Genomic DNA, 22,369 nt, shown 5'->3' with positions numbered 1-22,369 from the left:
TTTTGCTTCCCTAAATCTTCTTTTGAAATGGCCTAGTGACTTTCTATTTAATGAATACTAGTGCATTTTATTTCACAAATGTGATTTGTAATTATTAGAGCTGGACTGAAACCTCAGGAAGAGGTGATGAGCCTAAGACTGAACACAATATTAAATGTGCACTTAAATTTTCCAGAGCTCACGCTCCCATGACTATTTAAATTCCATGGTCAAAGCAATAGATAGAATAAATATGAAAAAGAAGAATAGGGAAGGGAAACAGAGAAAGAGAGACAGAGGTGAGGAAAGAAAGAGAGAAAGGAATGAGAGCGAGAGAGAGGGAGATTGAGAAGAAGCTTGGGAAAATGTTCAGTGGAAAATCTGTAGAAATGATGTAAGAGAAAGCAAAGGCAGGGATTGGAGTGAGGGGTGTATAACTGAGACTATAAAAACGCAGAGAGAAAACTCACCATCAGAGCTGAGTTTGGGAGAAACTGCACAGACAGGACTCTAAAGTTAGACTCTCCTGATTTTTCACAAGGTAAGTTAAATACAAAACCTGATAAAGAGTTAGGCTTTTCCCTTTTAATTGTCTTTTTAAAGTTTTTGAATACTTTTCAAATGCTTTCATTATATCTTGATTTTGTTAAAATTAGAAATGTTTCTGGGAATACTATCCTCTCTAAAAAGGAGTAAACTAAGATATTTTGTGATGCAAACTTAGGGTAGAGATAATTGTTTGCTCAGGCATTTTATATTTATTATATTATTTTTGCTTTTATATTCTGTTTCAAAATAAAGAGAAAGGGAACTCAAAATAGTGATCCTGTAAGAGTGTTAGATATATTAATATTGCTTTTATCAAATATGTCCAGTGTTAGGAAACTTTTAAAGTTACAAACTGGCCTGGTTCTAAAGACCTAGGTAGAAAAGAAAGTTTCTCTCTTATCTTTATGTCTATTAAAATTAGAACTTAAGAAATATCCCTAACTTAACCAAATTATATGCTTTATGTTCTTCAGACCTATACTATCCAGTGCTTTTATTCTTATGAAACTCAAATAGGCAAATATGATACTAATAACCTAGTTTAAAATAGACTTAGGTCATGTTTATTCTTCAGTATTTGAAGTGCTCTTGCTATTAATGATTGAATTAAGTGTTAATATGAAACATACGTTTGAGTTCTGTTTAAGAAGAAATTTAAAATGTTTCAAGTTTTAATCTGTGGAAACTGTACAGTCTACAAATTCAGTTCTAGCAAAACAAAATATGACTCCTTTGAATTCCAATTATATGTTCTATAGGTTTAGGAAAGTGATTACTATATATTCCTGAGTTATCTTTCTAGAAATTAGATAAACAATGATTTACGATGATTTCAGTGCTCAGGTAAGCTATAGAATTGATAGCAGTATATTTAATGGCCTCCCACAAACATCAGGCACATTTTGTGTCTTCTCTTTCATTTGGCATTACTCTTCAGCACTCTTATAGAACTTCTCTAAGGAGAGCTTCCTGTAGATATGCATTCAAGTCTCCTCTTTATAAGTTAATTGAATGTGGCTTCATTCAGTAAGTTACTTAAGGGATTTAAGGTTATTTGCTTTCTCCCTGTATTTCTCAGGGTTTTTAACTGATTCTGATACAATGAATCATGGGCAATAAAGAAGCAGTTATGTTTAGAGACTAGTTTTGGGGACCTTAGGGGTACAATTTTAACTTCTTCAAATATTTTCATGATTTGAACATTAGTTAATAAAATTAGATTAGAACAGAACTCGAACTGAGTAGTCTCAAAATATTAACCCAACTCTGTCATTATGCAGTTGTGCAACTTCAGGCAAGCTTAAGCACAGAGCGGTGCTCCATAACATTTTGTTATCATTGAAAAAGACAAAAGAACTAAAAGTGCCAGTGATACTGAATGTGAGAATGACCTGGGAAGCTCCCACATCTATCCCTTTTCACTATATTAGAGAATGAAGAATCACAGAATCTTGGGGCTAATCCTTAGACATCATCTAATTTAACCTTCTTACCAACAATTCATCCACTGTGATCTGTACCCACCAGACAATCTTTGCTTAGATTCAATGTTATCAGAGGAACACAAGCTTTGAAGTCAGGAACACAGCCTTCTAATCTCAGTCCTGATTTCATCAACTTTTCCTCAGCTTCCCAGGGGCTTCCTTCTCTCCTAATAAAACTAGAGTTTGTGTGTATACAAATGAGGAGTCACAAGTTCCCTCCTAGCCCTGGGCACCTCTCTACATGGGCCAACTTGTCCCTGAAGATCTCTCTGATTAGAGATGTTTCTAGCTGAGTTCTCCTCCTTTCTCCAAATAATTCTCAGGGCACCTCACAGGAGCAGTGGTTAGCATCATTGACCAGTAATTACTGTTGTTTTGGTTGGCATGAACTGGCCGTTGCTCAGTTTTGCCTTTTCTCCCTTATCAATGCCTCATCAGCTCTGGTCTCAGCACAGAGCAGACACTCCCTCCAGAACCAACTCTTCTGCCACACCTCTTTCTGCTTACCCCTCTTCATCCATTTTATATCTCCCTTTCATCTCCTCTTCCTTAGACTAGTTAATTACCTTTGAGTCTGGCTCTCTCCAATTCCTGAGAATGAAAGTGAAAGTGAAAGTCACTCAGTCATATTTAACTCTTTGCTACCCCGAGGACTATACAGTCCGTGGAATTCTCCAGGTCAGAATACTGGAGTGGGTAGCCTTTCCTTTCTCCAGGGGATCTTCCCAACCCAAGGACCCAACCCAGGTCTCTCACATTGCAGGCAAATTTTTTTCCAGCTGAGCCACAAGGGAAGCCCAACAATACTGGAGTAGGTAACCTATCCCTTCTCTAGGGGATCTTCCCAACCCAGGAATCAAACCGAGGTCTCCTGCATTGCAGGTGGGTTCTTTACCAACTGAGCTATGAGGGAAACGCTTGCTGAAAAGAGTAAATTCCAGTTTCTGATGATAGCCTCCTTCTTTTCTAAAACTCTTTGTCCCTACAACACAAGGCTCTAACCATTGTGAAAAATGCACCTTTAAAATATCAGCTGGGCCACCACTGATAACTTGGCTGTTGGCCCACCAAGTAAGAGCCTTTCCATGGACTTCTCCATGACTTCCAGTGTTCCCACACTGGTGGTTGCATTTCCTTGCAAACTTTGACTTGTCCATCCATGCCAGGGCACTAAGATGTTTAAAAAGTGGCATCTCTTCCTCTTCCTCTTCCACAGTCCATCCCTTCCTGGCTGCTCCCATGTTTGCGTACAGTCTAGTTCCTGTAGAGAAGTCCTTGACCACCATAACAACCATGTTGGCTCCGCTTCCATTACCCAGCCTGACTCTGCTATACTGTCAACAATACAAAAACTGTGGGAAAACCATGACTCAACATAATTAACAATTTCTTTAAAAAAGAAAATTAATAGAGATATTTTATGAACCATAAAACAAAATATAAATTTAAAATTCAAATAAAAATTTACTTTGGTTTATATAAGAGTTTGAAGAATAATTATATTTTAAGTATAACAGATTTCTTCCCTTTGCCTTCTTTTCATTACAATTTGTTCATGTGTGCATGCTTGCTAAGTTGCTTTAGTCATCTCCGACTCTTTGCGGCCCCATAGACTATAGCTCCCTGGGCTCCTCTGTCCATAGGATCCTCCAGGCAAGAATACTGGGCTGAGTTGCAAGGGATCTGCCTGGCCCAGGGATCAAACTCACATCTCTTATGTCTCCTGCATTGGCAGTCAAGCTCTTTACCACTAGTATCACCTGGGAAGCCAGATATTGTTCATAGTTTTACACTAATATTTTAATAGAAATATTATGGCTGAAATTAATGCTAATGCATAGTATACTATAACATTAAATGTTAAAAGTGATTGCCATTTATAACTCTCTTTAGTAAAATTTCCTTCCCTCAGTCAATATTAGTTTATTATATTTTATTTTCTATCACTATGCTAGATTCCAAGGTCCAATTTTATTCCTTAAAATGAACAAGGACAAAATTTTTTCATAAAAATAAAAGAATAAAAAGAAATATTTTGACAAGTTGCCATTTTTAGAAGGCAATATCAGGATGTGTTGGTTTAGTCGCTAAGCCATTTCCAACTCTTGCAACCCCAAGGACTGTAGCCTGCCAGGGTCCTCTTTCCATGGGATTCTCCAGGTAAGAATACTGGAGTGGGCTGTCATTTTCTTCTCCAGGGGATCTTCCCAACCCAGGAATAGAACCCAGGTCTCCTGCACTGCAGGCAGATTCTTTACTGACTGAGCTATGAGGGAAGCCCCTAATATCAGGATAATAATAGCTATTATTTAATAAGCTATCACTTATTATGCCTGTCCCTTTACCTGTATTATTTCTCATCCTTATAATAAGCCTAAAAAGTAAGCTTTTGCCCCATTTTCCTGGTGAAGATATTAAAACAATGAAGCGAAGTAACATTTCCTGTCAAGAGTCTTATTCAAGTCTGTGTAACTTAAGAACAACCAATCTCTTTCTACTAACTCACTTTTCTTGGATTAGAAAGTATAACTACAATACCAGGAGCCAGGAGGTGAGGAAGCAACCTGAGTTGGGTCAGTTCATCTATTAAAAAGTGGAATTATAATATTTTCCATATAAATCATAACTTGACTATTAGGAGGATGAAAGGAGCTAGACAGATTTCAGAATAATAAGGTACCTTGCAGACATTAAAATAAAAATTATTATTTACAACAACTGTACTTGAAGGCAATGAAAGCATTACAGGAAAAGTCTCCTCGTGCAGGAAGAAATCATTGGCTGGGCAGGGCCAGTGGCCAAGGAGTTTTCGTCTCCGCCCGCTGTGAGCAACTGGATGACAGAAAGGCTGTCTCATTCATGTCTATATCCCTGGTGCCTGATAAACAGCACATACCTAATAAATGCATCTTGTTGTTGAGTATTATAAAATATATTTTGGGCTTTTATTTATATTTTAGAGTATTTTTTTCATTGACTATATTGTCTAATTTAATGTAATTGAAATGCAATTTACTATTTTATTAAATAGTATTCATACATGCTGAGTTGCTGCAGTTGCGTCCGACTCTGTGCGACCCCATAGACGGCAGCCCCCCAGGCTCCCCTGTCCCTGGGATTCTCCAGGCAAGAACACTGGAGTGGGTTGCCATTTAATTCTCCAATGCGTGAAAATGAAAAGTGAAAGCGAATCCGCTCAGCCGTGTCTGACTCGCAGCGACTCCATGGACTGCAGCCTACCAGGCTCCTCCGTCCGTGGAATTTTCCAGGCAAGAGTACTGCAGTGGGTTGCCATTGCTTAGTCGTGTCCAAATCTGTGTGACCCCAGGGACTGTAGCCCCCCAGGTTCCTCTGTCCAGGGGACAGAGGCGAGAATTCCAGGCAAGAATACTGGAGCAGGTTGCCATGCCCTCCTTCAGGGAATCTTCCTGACTCAGGGATCAAAGCCAGGTCTCTCGAGTGTCCTGCATTGGCAGGTGGGTTCTTTACCACTAGCGCCACCTGGAAAGCCCATTAAATAGTATATGCAAGTACAAAGTGGAGTAAAAAGTGAAGGAGTGGTAATAGTCCACGTTATCCCGATGCATATATATGCCATATTTAACTGCATTTACCCAAATTTACTCTCTGAATGCCTTTTCATCCCCCATAAAAATGGCTTGCATCAAATGACCAAATAGCATGTGTATGTGCAATTCTATCAACATTTCCCCATCTCTAGTTTTGAAGATTCTTTTTTCTCCCATTATTAACTGTTAGAATTAAACAACAAGTCCCCTTACCAGTATTGTACACAATCATACACGAAGTTCTCTTCTATTTCTAGAGGACATAGTTTTCTATGAAGAAATTTACAATATTTCAGGGATCAGAATGCAAATTAGTGTTTGATAAGGAGAAATCTTAAACTTTACTGAATAATGATTAGGGAATAAGGACACATGTCCCTCTCATTAGAATGAGAATCTGTGATGTGGAGCATGAACAGACATACCAGGAGTTTGGCGTAACTTCATCACATATGGGCAAATCTCTTCCCATTAGTTTCCATATCAGTTGGTATCTGTCCCACATTTCTGTTTACCTACCACAAAGCGCTGCTTCCTTCATTCATTCTTTCAACACATAATACTGACTCCCTGCCAGGCATTATGTTGGGTGCTGAGATAAAATAGTGAACATGACATAGTTCCTACCCTCAAGGAGTTTACAGCAACATTTACATACTTTACTTATCTGGGCTTTTTAATAATGTGATCTTACTAATATCATGGTAGGTTTCTACCTTCTTAAATTTGTACAAGAAAGATACTAGCAGTATGGTTGAAAATTCAAAATTAAAAAAAAAATGAGGTATTCAACAACAAAGTTTTATGATTTTGGAGGGCAGTAGTGTCTGAAAAAGAACAAAAATGGTGCCAGACAGAATAAAGTCAGTTAACACATGTATACTAGTAAATTATCATTCTTCCTGATTTATAGTACTCAGGGAAAGTCATTTTAAAATGCAGGTGTCTGCCACATTAAGAACACCTCATCCATACACATCTGACTTTATAAGCAATTTGTTTTGGAGATGGGAAAATGCTTTATACTTCCACAAATAAGTTAAACTTGAAGGAGCATGAAACTGAGAGGCTGAAAGCATTATGTTGTTGTTCTGGCTCTTCTAACTGGCTTTGTGACTTTGGAAAATTGACTACTGCTGATGGAAGAACAATGAGAAATGAGAAAGAATGCACTCCTGACATTTTCATTTTTTTAAAAAAAGAAAATGTTAAATTTCTCAGTCTCAATTTGCACCTTCCTTTCAAATCATACTCAATATATCAAGCAAATGCCCATCACGCAATCTACTGAAAAGAGCAAATTTCACAAAGAGAATTTTAAATAAAATAAACACCATGAGTATTTCTCAGACGTATTTCAGTGAGAATGATCTAGACAATGCATATGCTAGTGATAGAAGCAACCAGTTGTAGTTCAGTTGTTCTTGGGTGAAAATCCTCGATGACTTCAAATTTAGTATTTGAGTTTAAGATGATCTAAAATTAATCCCCACTTCTGAAGTTCTAAGTTTAGATCTCTTGTTTGTGGAGCCAATTGCACCAAAGGTTGTGGCAAGGCAGCACCAATAAAGCAGAGATTCCAGCATCCAAGTCTCTGCTTTCAAGCAGGGAAGTGTCTCAAGCACCTGGTTTCTTCTCTCATCAATCAAAACTGGGAACAACCTTAATGCCCTGTTCAAATGTCACTCATTGAAACATTAAGATTATCCCTATAATGTCAAACTGTTAGGTATCCTCTTGATTTTTTAACATAGACTTTGCTGATTGACTTTAAAGATGGCCCCAAGTTCCCTAACTCATTGTGGGTATAAGTTTTACTTCCCCTGGAAGGACTTGACTTCAAATACCTGCACTCAATAATAATCATTTTTATACAAAATGGTTTCATGCAAAATTTAGAGTTTCCATTGAAAAGTTTTACCTATGATCAAATAAGAAAGATGCAGTGTTTTTCCACAGATAAATGTATACCTTTATACATTCTCAATAATAATACTAAACATAAAAGTACATGTTTTATTGCTCTTATTCAGCAAACAAGGCAAATCCATAATGATTTGTGCTATTTGTAAATTAAACAATTCTAAATTTAAAAAATTTAATTAATTAAAATGTGAGATCAAACATGAGGTTTATTAGACAACTTGACAGTTTAGGCATCTTGCTCAAGGTTAACTAACACAACAAGGACAGTTATCCCTATCCTTCAAGTCTGATTCTGAGTTTTCCTCACCATTCTCCATCACAGAAATATATGTTTTCTGTATATCTGAAATTTTCTATTATCAAAAATTCCTATTTTTGTATTTAAAAATAAGAACTTTTGATACTGGTAATATTAATTTTGTATCCATTAATATATGAAGTAGAAACAGCAACCCACCCTAGTATTCTTGACTGGAGAATCCCACTGTCAGAGGAGACTGGTGGGCTATTTATAGTCTATGGGGTTGGTGGAGTTTAGTCCATGGAGTCGCAAAGAGTTGGACAGAACTGAAAAGACTGGGCATATCCACTAATACTAACACTGAAAATATTCAAATGATTATTCTACCTTGATAGACACACTCTTAATAACAAATGCAGAGGAATAGGAACTCAGTCAAATCTTTAAATTTTTTAACATTATGTGATTTTTTAAAAAACTTTAGTCATTTTCTGGCTGCATCAGGTCTTAGTTGCAGCATGCAGGATCTTTGTTGGGAACACTGGCTGTGCCTGGGCAACACTAGTTGCCCCGAGGCATGTGGGATCTTAGTTTCCTGACCAGGGATTGAACCCATATCCCTTGCATTGTAAGCTGGATTCTCAACCACTGGACTACCAGGGAACTCCCAACATTATGTGATTTTTTTTTTTTTTAATTTAAAGCTAATAATGCGTTAAATAATGCACAATCCTTTCTCTCACCCCCAAAAAGCAGATATAACTGCCGCATACTGGGGCATCTGGATCCTCCTTCAGCTCTAACATCTTTATTTCTAAAGTGTGGGGGAACTGAGTATACTGTCTTAAGAAAGATGAGAAAAAAAACTTCAAGTAAATAATTGAAAGGTAAATAGATAACAGCATATTTCATCCATTCTGTGCACCTTCAACATCTCTAAGGTTGGAATGCCTTACACTTGATTGCTGTTGTTGTTTAGTCGCTCAATCTTGTCTGACTCTTTTGCGACCCGATGAACTGTCGCCTGTCAGGCTCTTCTGTCCATGCGATTTCCCAGGCAAGAACACTGGAGCGGGTTGCCATTTTCTTCTCTAGGGGATCTTCCCAACACAGGGATCAAATTTGTGTCTCCTAAATTGGCAGACAGGTTCTTTACCACTGAGACACAACGAAGCCCTTTTACCTGATTGCATGTCATAACTTAATTGATAGAATTTTTTTCTTTCTTAAAATACACTTATAAAATAGAATCACTGCAAGCAAAATCTTAAAATCAAAGACTTGAAGGCCCTTTCTTTTCAGCTAGAAATATTTAAAATTCATGAGGAGAAATTTTACGTGAAAACCTAAATGCACAGTCTTATGCATAGACTCACCTGATTTGAGGAAGGGCAGAAAGGTTTTCTCAGCCAAACCTACACCAACACCATACAATGTCTGTGCTTCCATCAGAAAAGAGTCAGATTCAGCAATAGTCTTTACAAAAGCTAGAAGCAACTTTAGAGGTCGTTTGCCAAGAATCATATAGTGAAATAGCAGCCAAGCAAGAGCAGGACCTGAGTCTCAGAACCCCTAGCTCAGGTCTCTCTCATACAGACTTTGTGTTCACCACTGTCCCTTAGACTCGCCTTTACAATAAGAAAAAAAGCAGTTACTCTATTATCAACTATTCTGGAAGCTTTCCTCTATTATTAAAAAGAGTCGGGCAAGCATGACTTTATGGAGAAGGGTAAAGGCTACACTGTAAAAGCAGCCTACAATATCAGGCTTCCCAGGTTATGATAGTGGTAAAGAGCCCACCTGCCCATGCATGAGACATAAGAGACTCGGGTTGGATCCCTGGGTTGGAAAGATCCGCAGGAGAAGGGCATGGCAACCCATTCCAGTATTCATGCCTGGAGAATCTCATGGACAGAGGATCTCGGGGGTCTACAGACCACAGGGCCACACAGGTTCAGACACAACTGAAGCAACTTAGCATGCAAAGGGTACGCTTTAGAATTTTCTCTGCTTTTCAGTTTTACTGTGGGACCAAGCTGACCCACCACTTGCCTAGAAGACCGCCCCTGTTTTCAGAGAAAGAAGGTTTGAGGACTGTTATGTGCAGGCTCACAAGGCCATTTCCCAGTGACAGAACTAGGGACCTTTCACAACATGTCCTGTTAAATCTCATTTATGTGCCTGCAACGTCACAATGGGAGGGGATTTTTAAGTTTAATTACTTTTTTAAGTACTTTATCTTTAATTAAGACTTTAATTTCTGTTTAAAGTAAGGTGGGTAGAGTCTATTTTGTATATTTCCATTTAAGAAATTAGTAAAATAAAACATCCAAAAAATTATCTAGACTCAACCTAAAAATTTGGTCCTCTCATGAATTTCTAATGGCAAGATCCACTATCTCTAAGTCAGAACTTGTTGAGGAGAAATTTCCTTAATCACCTGAGTGATTTGGTTTTCTTCAACACCAGCCCCCAAAGACATTGGCAACCATCAAAGAATGGTTGCCAGTCTTTTCCTAGCCCAGCCCACGTTAGAGATTATTTTTCATAATAGCGATGACTCACTGCAGCACTGATGGTCAATAATGCAAACATCTTTTTTGTCTTAGCAGACTTCTCATTTAGTCCTATTTTAAATATAATTAAACCATAATTTTTAATATGCCAGTGTGCACTGTCAATGTTTTAAGCGAATACATGTGAAAGTGAAAATTGCTCAGTCGTGTCTGGCTCTTTGCAACCCCACGGACTGTAGTCCGTGGAATTCTCCAGGCCAGGATACTGGAGTGGGAAGTCTTTCCCTTCTCCAGGGGATCTTCCCAACCCAGGGATCCAACCCAGGTCTCCCACATTGCAGGCAGATTCTTTACCAGCTGAGCCGCAAAGGAAGCCTTGTGGCTATAATAAATGCCTATCTGCAACCCAAACTTCAGTGACAAAACATCATGTCTTCCTTCCTCCGCCCATCACCACTCCAGCCACAGAATGGGTGATCCCTTCAGGGTAAATGAGTTCTTGCATGTGAGAAGCCTTTGAAGCAAAGGTTAAGATGTTACACAATGTAAGATGTTTGTTTATTCAGCAAAATCATTAGTGACAATATGTGCACATGATAGACCAACTGACTGAAAATTAAGTACATACCTAATCTTATAAGGTAGATCTCATACCCACGGTCTATTTGGAATCTCCTCACATTAGAGAACTTTAATTCAAAAATTTCTCAATGAAAATTGGCTGTAGGTGCCTCCACTGTCATATAGTCACACAATGAACAACACAATGAGTGTTCTTTCTGTAATTTGCAGCGTACATGGTGCTGAGTAGATTTTTAGTCATGGACTATATTTTTCCACTATCAACAAAATAGGGAAATGGAGCTGAACCTGGTCTTTTCCTTCCCTCCCTATAATTTCCTCTGTTTCTAATTTTGTAGCAATCAAGTTTCAACTAGTTAATCAAATGTCTTTTGTGTGGCAGGTGCCAGGGTGTTTGTTTTCATTAGTGTACCAAATGCCATATTTAGGAACTTGACCTTTTGGTTAACTGGCTACAAGCATGGCTTTAAACCATTAAATGTGTGTATTTAAACTCAGCATTTATTTTTATTTCTCCCTATCCAAATAATCAGGATGTGGTTATCTGTAAGATGACACATTACGACTTTTTTCCTATCTACACCTAAGAACAAAAATATATGCCTCAGACATAATCATCAATATTATAAACATCCATCATCCTGTGCCATTTATAAGACTGCAGAGATGAAGAGAAACCTGGTTAGTAAAATGTGCATAAAAATAGATGAAGAAAGTCCACACAGGAAAGCTTATAAAATTGAAAAATTTCACACTTTAGAACTGTTTAAAAAAAGAGTGGAAAGAAAACATCACAATTATATGCTTATCTTTGAGTGAATGGAAGAGTTATTCTTTAAAAGATATGCCAGAAATATGAGGTCATTGCAAAAAAAAAGTTATATTTTTAATATAACTTACCTTTAACTGAGGAAAGTCAAAGACATCAGCAAAATCAGATCAGAAGGAAAAATAAGATTCAATACCTGATTTTCTAAAAGAATAAGTAATGCAGTTCTTGGTTGGTATTTTTTGCCAGATAACCTTTACATTTCTTCCTGTTAGTTTTCTTCTGTCCTAATTTAGAGAAATAATCATGATCAGCTCTTTTTAGAGCCTAGATGCTGTTTTAGAAGAGAAGCTATGGGGCAAAGGAGAAAAGGAAAGATATACCCATATGAATGCAGAGTTACAAAGAATAGCAAGGAGAGGTAAGAAAGCCTTCCTCAGAGATCAGTGCAAAAAATTAGAGGAAAAACAATAGAATGGGAAAGACTAGAGATCTCTTCAAGAAAATTAGAGATACCAAGAGAATATCTCATGCAAAGATGGGCACAATAAAGGACAGAAACAGTATGGACCTAACAAAAGTAGAAGATATTAGAGGAGGTGGCAAGAATACACAGAAGAACTACACAAAAAATATCTTAATGGTGTGATCACTCACCTAGAGCCAGACATCCTGAAATGCAAAGTCAAGTGGGCCTTAGGAAGCATCACTACGAACAAAGCTAGTGGGGGTGATGGGATTCCAGTTAAGCTATTTCAAATCCTAAAAGATGATGCTGTGAAAGTTCTGCCCTCAATATGCCAGCAAATTTGGAAAACTCAGCAGTGGTCACAGGGCTGGAAAAGGTCAATTTTCATTCCAAACCCAAAGAAAGGCAATGCCAAAGAACGTTCAGACTACCGCACAATTGCACTCATCTCACATGCTAGAAAAGTAGTGCTCAAAATTCTCCAAGCCAGGCTTCAACAGTACGTGAACCATGAAATTCCAGATGTTCAAGCTGGATTTAGAAAAGGCAGAAAAACTAGAGATCAAATTGCCAACATCTGTTGGATCATAGACAAAACAAGAGAATTCCAGAAAAACATCTACTTCTGCTTCATTGACTGTGCCAAAGCCTTTGATTGTGTGGATCACAACAAACTGTGGAAAGTTCTTCAAGAGATGGCAATACCAAGCCACCTCACCTTCCTCCTGAGAAACCTGTATGCAGGACAAGAAGCAACAGTTAGAACAGGACATGGAACAGCAGTCTGGTTCCAAATTGGGAAAGGAGTACGTCAAGGCTGAATATCGTCACCCTGCTTATTTAACTTATATGCAGAGTACATCATGAGAAATGCTGGACTGGATGAAGCACAAGCTGGAATGAAGATTGTTGGGAGAAATATCAATAACCTGAGATCTGCAGATGACACCACACTTATGGCAGATAATGAAGAGGAACTAAAGAACCTCTTGATGAAGGTGAAAGAGGAGAGTGAAAAAGTTGGCTTAAAACTCAACATTCAAAAAATGAAGATCATGGCATCCTTTCCCATCAATTCGTGGCAAACAAATGTGGATACAATGGAAAGAGTGACAGACTTTCTTTCCTTGGGCTTCAAAATCACTGCAGGTGTTGACTGCAGCCATGAAATTAAAAGATGCTTGATCCTTGGAAGAAAAGCTATGACCAACCTGGACAGCATATTAAAAAGCAGAGACATTACTTTGCCAACAAAGGTCCACCTAGTCAGAGCTATGGTTTTACCAGTAGTCATGTATGGATGTGAGAGTTGGACCATAAAGAAAGCTGAGTGCTGAAGAATTGATACTTTTGAACTGTGCTGTTGGAAATGCCCTTTGAGAGTCCTTTGGACTGCAAGGACATCAAACTAGTCGATCCTAAAGGAAATCAGTCCTGAATATTCATTGGAAGGACTGATGCTGAAGTTGAAGCTCCAATACTTTGACCACCTGATATGAAGAGTCAGCTGATTGGAAAAGACCCTGAGGCTGGGAAAGATTGAGGGCAGGAGAAGAAGGACAGAACAGAGGATGAGATGATTGTATGGCGTCATCAATGGACATGAGTCTGTTCAAGCTCTGGGAGTTGGTGGTGGACAGGGAGACCTGGCATGCTGCAGTCCATGGAGTCGCAAAAAGTCTGACACAACTGAGCTACTGAACAACAGTATATGGGGTGAAGAGTTTATACATTAATTAATCCAAACCTCTCAAAGTTCTTTTGAAGTCAGAATTACTCTTCATTTCACCAATATGGAAAATAAACTTCAAGTGACACAAACCCAAGGTCATACTATTACTAAAGCAAATACGAGTCTCAAATACAATTATTCAGATTGAATAATTCTTCTTTTTGCTCCCTGCAGGTTTTCAAATGATGTTTTTTTAAGGAAACAAAAGTTTGCTGAGAATTCTTATTAATGATGAGCTGGGGGACTTCCCAGTGTCATGTGCTAAGTGGAGAAGTCAAGTCACTTTTATTAGTAACCCAGAGCCAGAGATCTTCTCCCAGAGGAGCAAGGCCTCCCATTTTAACCAGCAGTCAGACTGGCAGTCAGAAGGTCTAATCTATACTGTAAATAAGCTTTAATTGAATTTATAGTGTTTTATTAATGTAAAAATTCATAAAAGTATCAATGACACACGGTTGTGCTTACTACACAGAATTAATAAATGTAACCTTTTGACTTGTTTGCTCTCCTGTGTATATATAGGTAAAACCTGAGTCCCTTATGTTTTCTTCATAATCTTATATTCTTCCCCACTTTCCCTACAAGCAATCATGAATCAACTTCCATTGGTCTCTATTTTAATTATAGGTATAGATTTCAAAATACAGTAAATTGCTTTATGTATTTCCAATTTGGGAAATGGCAATCCACTCCAGTACTCTTGCCTGGAAAATCCCATGGATGGAGGAGCCTGGGAGCCTGCAGTCCATGGGGTCGCAAAGAGACACGACTGAGCGACTTCACTTTCATTTTCAACTTCACTTTCATAGATTTCAAAATACAGTAAATTGCTTTATGTATTTCCAGTTTAGGTAAATGGTAGCATGGCATATACACTGTTCTAGAATTTCTAATTTCCCCTCAAATCTGCTCTATTTTAAATCCATGCATACAATTACACATAACATTTACGTCATTTGTTTGAACCATAGATAACACATATACTTAAATTATTTGCGTTAAGTCCACATTATGTATGTACTTCAACAGACAAATCCATTTCCTTCTGAGTAAGGTACTTGGGTTGATTCATTTTTTCACTGCTATAAACAACGAGGCTGTGAACTTTCAAATACAAATACAAATTCAAATACAAATACTTTCAAATACAAATAAACTTTGGCCCATTTTTATTTAATTGTGTCTGTTTTTTAAATTTTATTTATCAGAGTTACTTAAATGTTTCAAATGCTAGTCTTACTTTTTTATATCTGTTCAAAATACATTTCATTTGTAATTTGTTATTTATTGCAATTTGTTTACTTACCTTATCACATGGAAAATTTCATTTTTTATATAGTGTAATTTGTTAATTTTTTCTATGATGTTCACCTTTTGAATCTTGCTCAAAAAATCATTTCAAATCATAGGACATAAAGATATTCTACTATTGGAACAGTGGTGTTTTTGAAATTTCATATAAAATTGCTTTTAGACACAGCACATTCACTCTTGTTCACCACAAACCCCAGCAGGGGTTGGTTTATCATACCTAGTCAATTTAACACATTTCTCTTTAGGTACATGATGTTGTAGCCTGTGGATTAGACACTCAAAGAATAAGGTTCCGCAAACTAGAAATTTCTCGGACTTTGGTTTTTTTGAGTTAAATTATGATTATAACTGTACAACCCCAGTCTAGGTTTCCATGGAAATGAAACCTTGATAGAATTCATTCTGGCAGACTGACAGCCTCTATTAAGTATAATTTAAGCATTGCAAAGGTGCACTCCAATGTAGAGAAACTGAATAATTTAGTTTATTACCTGCCTATAACAAGCTTTACAGGCATTTTTGTTTCCTATCTTTATATGTCAAACTAATGAATGTTAACCCTGTTGTGTGTGGCCCTTAGATGCTGGACTGGAGATTAGCAAGTGCACATTTTATCCTGGCTATGACACTGATGCTCTGGAGCTCAGGAAAAGTGCTCCCAGTGGGTGTCACAACAGAGGTAATGGAAACCAGGGACCGTATTTTTTAATGAACTTAAATCATTTTTCTTAAGGTCAGTAGCAGGTGCTGCTGACAAATATGGAGAAATTTCAATAACACAAAAATCAAGTAAATAGACACTTCTTTCTATGCTGTGTCCTCACAATGGATTCAGAGAAAATCCGGTATTTAAATATATAAAAGAAAAAAAAAAGAAAGAAACTGTAAGTAACAACAAAGATTGGTATTCCATAAACCAAAAACTTTAGGAGAAAATTCATTATAATTTCAGCCATATATATATATATATATATATATATATATAGTTGAATGAATTATATAAAGATGAAATGCTTTTATGTGAAATTTAAAGTTGTTTACATGTCAGGATTTGAGTCGCTTGGCCAAAATTTTATCACTCTACAAATGTTTTCTTGCTGCCAATACTAAACTACAAAGAAAAAGAAATGTGAGGACATCTTGACACAGAGAAAAGTTAACTTGGTTCATTTGATCTTAAGAGAAATATGCATTCTTTGTACTTTCTTAAATAGCATGAAGTGAGAATCCGAAATGCATTTTACTGAAGGGCAAGTGTTATAAAAGGTTTGTGCCTTTTTTCCTGAGGATTAAGAATATCTTTAAAAAGAAAGAAAACGACTTTGTATGTATATCAGTAGGAAGAATGAACACATATTTTTTGGAGGACCCTCTGAGAGATAATAAAAGATCTCTTAACTTTACTCTTTGGTTTTTCTCCTGATCTTTATAATTTCTTTCTCATGATTATTCCCTCTTTAATTTCTATGCTTCCAAGTTTATGTAGGGAAATAATAGAAGTTAAGACTTTTTCAAAGGAGTTCTGGACTTTACACTGTAACTAACAAAGGGTTATACAGATTTTTAATTTTTTTATATGATGAAAGTAGTGTTTGGAGATGATTTACTTCGTGGCAGTACTCAGGACAGAATAGAAAAGAGACAGAGAGAGGGGGTAAATAAATTATATGGGGATTCAGAGTGTGCAGAGTGAAGAGGTCGTTGCTGTTGTTCAGTTGCTGAGTTGTGTCTGATTCTTTGAGACCCCATGAACGACAGCATACAAGGCTCCCTTGTCCTTCACTATCTCTCAGCGTGTACTCAAATTCTTGTCTGTTGAGTTGGGGATTATATCTAACCATCTCATCCTCTGCTGCCAAGAGGATCTGATATCAATCACTCCTGATAGGAATCAGAAAGAGCAGGGCAAGAGGGGTTTTCCAAGAAGAACTAGCCATACTTAGAGTAGATTTGACTTGTTTAGGAAAGTTCAACGGTCATTAGTCTCAAGAGCTTTGAGGCAGACTGCAAGAATTCCAAAAGAAAAATGTTTGAGTCGATGATGAAAAGGTTTAGAAAGTGCTACTCTTTCATTTTATTGTGGAAAAAAAATGAACGGAAGAGAAAGAGAATGAGATAAACAATTCAAAAACAAAGACAGGATGTGAAAAAAAATGAGTCCTGCTCACACCAAGAGTCTGGCTGTAGTCAATGTTTCTTCTCAGAGGGGAATATTCTCAAACTCTTGGGAAAGAAGTTACATCCCCTGGACTACAGAATGACTCCAGGTTGCTAATAGGAGCATTTTTTTAAAATGCTGTGATTGGGCCTGAGAAAGGAAGATAGACTTCATAAACCAGACACTTACACTTTTATGACTTGGATGGACTACCAAGTAGCAATATGTGTAAATATACAAATAAGAAATTTGACATGGGACAATAAAATCCTTGGGATAGCTCTGACTCTCTATAGATACTGATTGCTATTTGTTAGTAAATCACACTGATAGAGATGGTAAGCTCCCTCAAAACACAGATTGGATTTTTCTTATTTTTGTATCTCTTCGGTCAAATACAGGACCTGCATAGTGGATGTTTAGTGACTTGAATTAATGAATGAGTAGTGAAAAGAAAATAGCAAGAAGTTTATATTTTTTCAGAATTCATTCAATAAATATTCATCAGAAATAATTACTAATTGGTGCATTAATAATGAGCAAAATATCAGAATAGGGATTAAATAGCACAGACTGTTTAGACATAGTCTTTGACCTCAAGTTACTCACAATCTAATATGCAACATACATGTGTTGTAGTTAATATAATACAAGGGAAAATGTAATAATTGTAGAGATGGAAGAAGTATAGATAAAATGCTATTAGAGTAATAAGAATGCAGTTGTTACTGGGAAATAATCTGAAAGAATAATTAGTTAACATACTAAATTTTAGAGGCAGATCTGGAGTTCATCCTTTCTTTCTTTGTGTGTATGTGTGTGTGTGTTGGTTTCATTTCTTTTGGATAAACTTCAACCCTATGTGTTTTTCTCCTCAAAAGTATTTCTCTCTGGATCATAGCTCCGTGAGAAACCAAGTTTCATGGCATGTCAGGTAAAAAATAGTAAAATCCAAATATAGATGATTGCATGTATACTCCTTCTCTTAATGAATGAACTCACCTTTCTTGCCCAATAGGCCTTTGATTCTGGAATCTTAGGTGTTCAGTCATCACCCACAGTCAGAGAAGAGAAGTCGGCCACAGACCTGGCAGCAAAACTCTTACTTCTTGATGAACTTGTATCTCTGGAGAATGACGTGATTGAAACAAAGAAGAAAAGAAGCTTCTCTGGGTTTGGTTCTCCCCTGGACAGACTCTCAGCTGGCTCTGTAAGTCATAAAGGTAAACAGAGGTAAGTGAATTCTTGGAGAAGGAACATTTTCATTTTCTAATTCCTCCACACTGGGTGGAGAAACAGAGAGAATCCTACCTAGAAAAAAGTACAATGAAAGTCTTGTAGGTAAACAGATTTGAAAGTGTCTTAGCCCATTTCTGAGTTGAAAGGCATCATTGTGGAAATAAAGTTTGGGAAACAAAATGGCTGCCACTTTTGAATTATCAAAGTACTTAAAATTGAATTTGCCACTAATATGCATTAATATTTTTGTCAAAATATTTTCTGAAGAAGATTCTGTTGCATGTAGATATAAAGTAATTATTACTAAAGACATACAGCATTTGGGAGGTAAGGTCAAAAGTGTATACTGTGAGATAAATGTTCCAGTAAATTAAGTTTTCCCTTTAACAGAGGTAAGTAGAATTTCATTTTTATTTTTACCCTTTTTTTTTTAACAAAGTTTTCCAAATGATATGAGTAAGTCCCCTCTCCTATACCAAGAAGATAGTGAAGATCTCTCAGGACCTAGAGTCAAAACAGATGTGTCTATGCCAAATTTCTTTTTATTTCTAGCCATGTGATTTGTATAAGTATCTTACACTCTGTGTTCCTCAGCTTGTTTGGAAAATGGGGATAATTACTTACCTCCATAAAAATCAAATGGGAACTTTGCAAACTGTTAATTATTATAATAAAATTAAAGTAATTAAATCTCTCTTTAATCATTGAGCAATTGTCAGTACTTTAAAGCAGTCATACCAAACATAATTCATTTTCTACCTCTTCAAAATCTACTCCTTGTGCTAGACACTTCATATTAGCAGTGGCCCAAGAGACTACACAGTTCCCATAGTCTGAAATTTGGGGAATATACTAGGATCCCTTTTGCTCACAGGAATCCTCTTCTTCACTTGAAACACTTCATTTTTCACTAAATTCTTTAAATCTTGTTTGTTTTATATGTTGAATATCTCCGAGAGAGCCTTTCACATGAAGACTTTCTTAATTCTGGCCTAAATGATATTTTCACCTTTTCTTTCTCCAGTCTTCCCTCATCTCTTCTTCCACCACCATCCTCACTTCTTTAGATCACCAATTGTATCTTTTACTACCAGAGGAATCATCTAACACAAAAATATTTTCTTAAAAAGTTCCCATTGCTAACAAGAGAAAAGCAAACTCCTTAGGAAATCCTATGGAGAGTTTCATTTACTGACACCTCATTTCTTCCTGCACTCAACTCCACATCCTTTAGTCCAGTTTTACTTGGTCACTTGGAATTCTGGCACTTGTCATATTTGTTCCTGATGAATGATTTTGCTTTCACTTTGATTTTCAACATACAGGATGCAATTGCTAGACTTCTGTTCTGAAAGATTCTCAAAGCAACCCTAGGAAATAAAATCATTCTGGGCCTAGATTTATCCTACATATACTTGACAAAAATTCCACACCTGTATTTTGAAATTTAGATCCTATTCTAATTTAAGAAATACAAGTTAGTTTCACCTATGTTCTAGGCACTGTGTTGGACAATGGTGGAAAAAAGAAGAAAAATATAGTCTCTTTCCCTCAAATAAATCACATGCCAATTAAAAGCAGAAATATTTTTAACCAATTATAACACAAAACAAGAGATACATTTAAAAGCAATTTATAAAGAAGATTGTGGAAGCGCAAAGGATAAGAGAAAAGATTGTGCCTTCTAATAAACAGAATTTCTTTTATTCTTGGATCTTACAGCACAGTCTACAAAATAATTTGAAAATCAATATGTAAATGTTTATGTAAAACTTGTATATGAATTTATAATATTGCATAAATATAAATATATATAATCTACATGGAGGTTTCATCATAATGATTTCTTTAAGCTATCAGGAGATGTAATCTACCTAACATAGCTCAATTTATAGACAATAAGGGGAAATTGGTGAACATTAATATTCATTTAAACAGTATTTCACATTTGAAAGCTAAAAATAAACTATTACAACTGTTTAAAAGATTAGGGAATATTGTTCTCATAAGTAGTACTTCCTGAGGAAGCTAGTGGATGAATTTGTTCAGTCAAAATGACTCTAGAGTTACCCCCACAAGAAGTGATACAAACATAACTTTAGAATTAGAGTGCAATGATGGTTTCAAAAAAGAGTGTCGTGTATTATAGTTATGCAGTCTAATAAGATACATATAGCAAAATGTCAAGCAATTTAGGGTCATTAGCGAGAGCATATAAAATTTAGGTAAGTTTTTGATTGCTTCTTGGCTATTAACTGAGCACAAAAGGATATTACAACAAATAGTTGCTTGCAAACACAAAGAAGAAAAGGTGGAATTTCCTTTTTACAAAATTTGTACAGCTACAGCAATGAAGAAACAGCACACATATTAGATGAGGTTGAAATTCTCCTTTATATAATTATTCCAGCTAATAAGTGAAGGAGGAATGATAGTATAAGAGTGTCTCCATTTTGCAAACCCTAATGAAATGATGGCTCTAGACAATGATTGTCAATTTTCTGCTAGCATCACAAGAGAAAAAAGAGCAAGTCATTATATGCCCTATATTGGACTAACTCAGTACTACTTATATAACAGAAATGCAAAAGAAAATTCTTGCCTCGAGTTCCATCTGCCAATTTTCAGGAAATATGAGAAGACAGAGAAATGACCAGAAACAATACGGGGAATCTGGGACTCCCCTGGCAGTCCACTAGTTAATAATACGCTTTGCAATGCAGAATGTGCCAATTCTATCCCTGGTCAGGGAGATAAGACTCCACCTGCCTTGCAGCCAAAAAAATCATAAACATAAAACAGAAGCAATGTTGTAACAAATTCAATAAAGACTTTAAAAGTGGTCCACATCAAAAAAATCTTTAAAAACAATACTAGAAGGAAGCAAACGGCAAATCAGACTGTAGAAAATAAGAATAAATAACATAGTTTCTTCCATAAATACATTACAAAGATTTAAAGAAAAACAAGAGATGGGGGGATTAGGGATTGAAAAGATTAAAGTAGATTTAAGGGACTTACTATGCTTCCCTGGTGGCTCAGTGGTAAAAATTCTATTTGCAATGCAAGCGACATGACAGAACCCATGAGTTCAATCCCTGGGTCCGGAAGGTCCCCTGTAAAAGGAAATGGCAACCCGTTCCAGTGTTCTTGCCTGGGAAATCCTATGGATAGAGGAGCCTGGAGAACTATAGTTCATGGGTTGCAAAAGAGTTGGACATGACTTACAGACTCAAAAACAAAAGAGTTATTAACCAGTCACAATTTGAGGGGTCGGGGTCCTTATTCAAACAGTGATTTGTTTTAAAATTAACAAGTGTTAAGAGAATTGTGAATATGAACTATGGCTACTTGATTTTAATTATTGTTAACTTTTAAATAAGAAAATTGTACTGTGGCTACTTTAAAATTAGATTTACTATCATTTAAATATTCAGCTGAAAGTATTTTTCTGGGATTTGCTTCAAAATAATACAGGAGTAAGAATGGAATAAATGAAACAAGACTCACCATAGTCAGTAACTGTTGATTTAGAATGATACCTACATAAGAGTCCATTATACTATTCTATTTTGGACTGTATTTGAAATATTTCAAAACAAAGTAAAGAAACAAAACTAAACAATAAGATAAACCACAGATTAGACCTGGCAAAAGAGTAATTACATTCATCATATAATAATCTTAAGAAAATGACTCAGAATATACCACAAAGATATGGAGACTAGAATGAGAAATTATAACATACAATTTAATCTAGTTAGAATTTAGTGGTGATAAGTAGAAGAAAATCACTGTTTAAAGAAATTATGAGTGGTTTCTTCAATAATTTTTCATTGTCT

General features: G+C 36.4%; 1 protein-coding gene across 2 annotated transcripts in view; it reads left to right on the top strand.

Annotated features, from left to right (window-relative positions):
* Positions 1 to 408: 408 nt before the first annotated feature.
* The window catches only part of OSTN (osteocrin), a 42,745-nt gene continuing 20,784 nt past the window's right edge, over positions 409 to 22,369 (top strand). The window contains exons 1-3 of one of the 2 annotated variants that reach the window (XM_065942898.1): positions 409 to 520; positions 15,711 to 15,791; positions 18,307 to 18,521. In XM_065942898.1, coding sequence (XP_065798970.1) covers positions 15,711 to 15,791; positions 18,307 to 18,521 — 296 coding nt within the window. In that variant the 5' untranslated portion in view covers positions 409 to 520. Of the gene's footprint in view, positions 521 to 15,710; positions 15,810 to 18,306; positions 18,522 to 22,369 lie in introns of both variants that reach the window. The other variant, XM_065942897.1, reaches the window with a different exon arrangement.

Source organism: Muntiacus reevesi, chromosome 8, assembly GCF_963930625.1.
Source record: "Muntiacus reevesi chromosome 8, mMunRee1.1, whole genome shotgun sequence".
NCBI lineage: Eukaryota > Metazoa > Chordata > Mammalia > Artiodactyla > Cervidae > Muntiacus > Muntiacus reevesi.
This window is presented reverse-complemented; position numbering and strand designations above follow the sequence as displayed.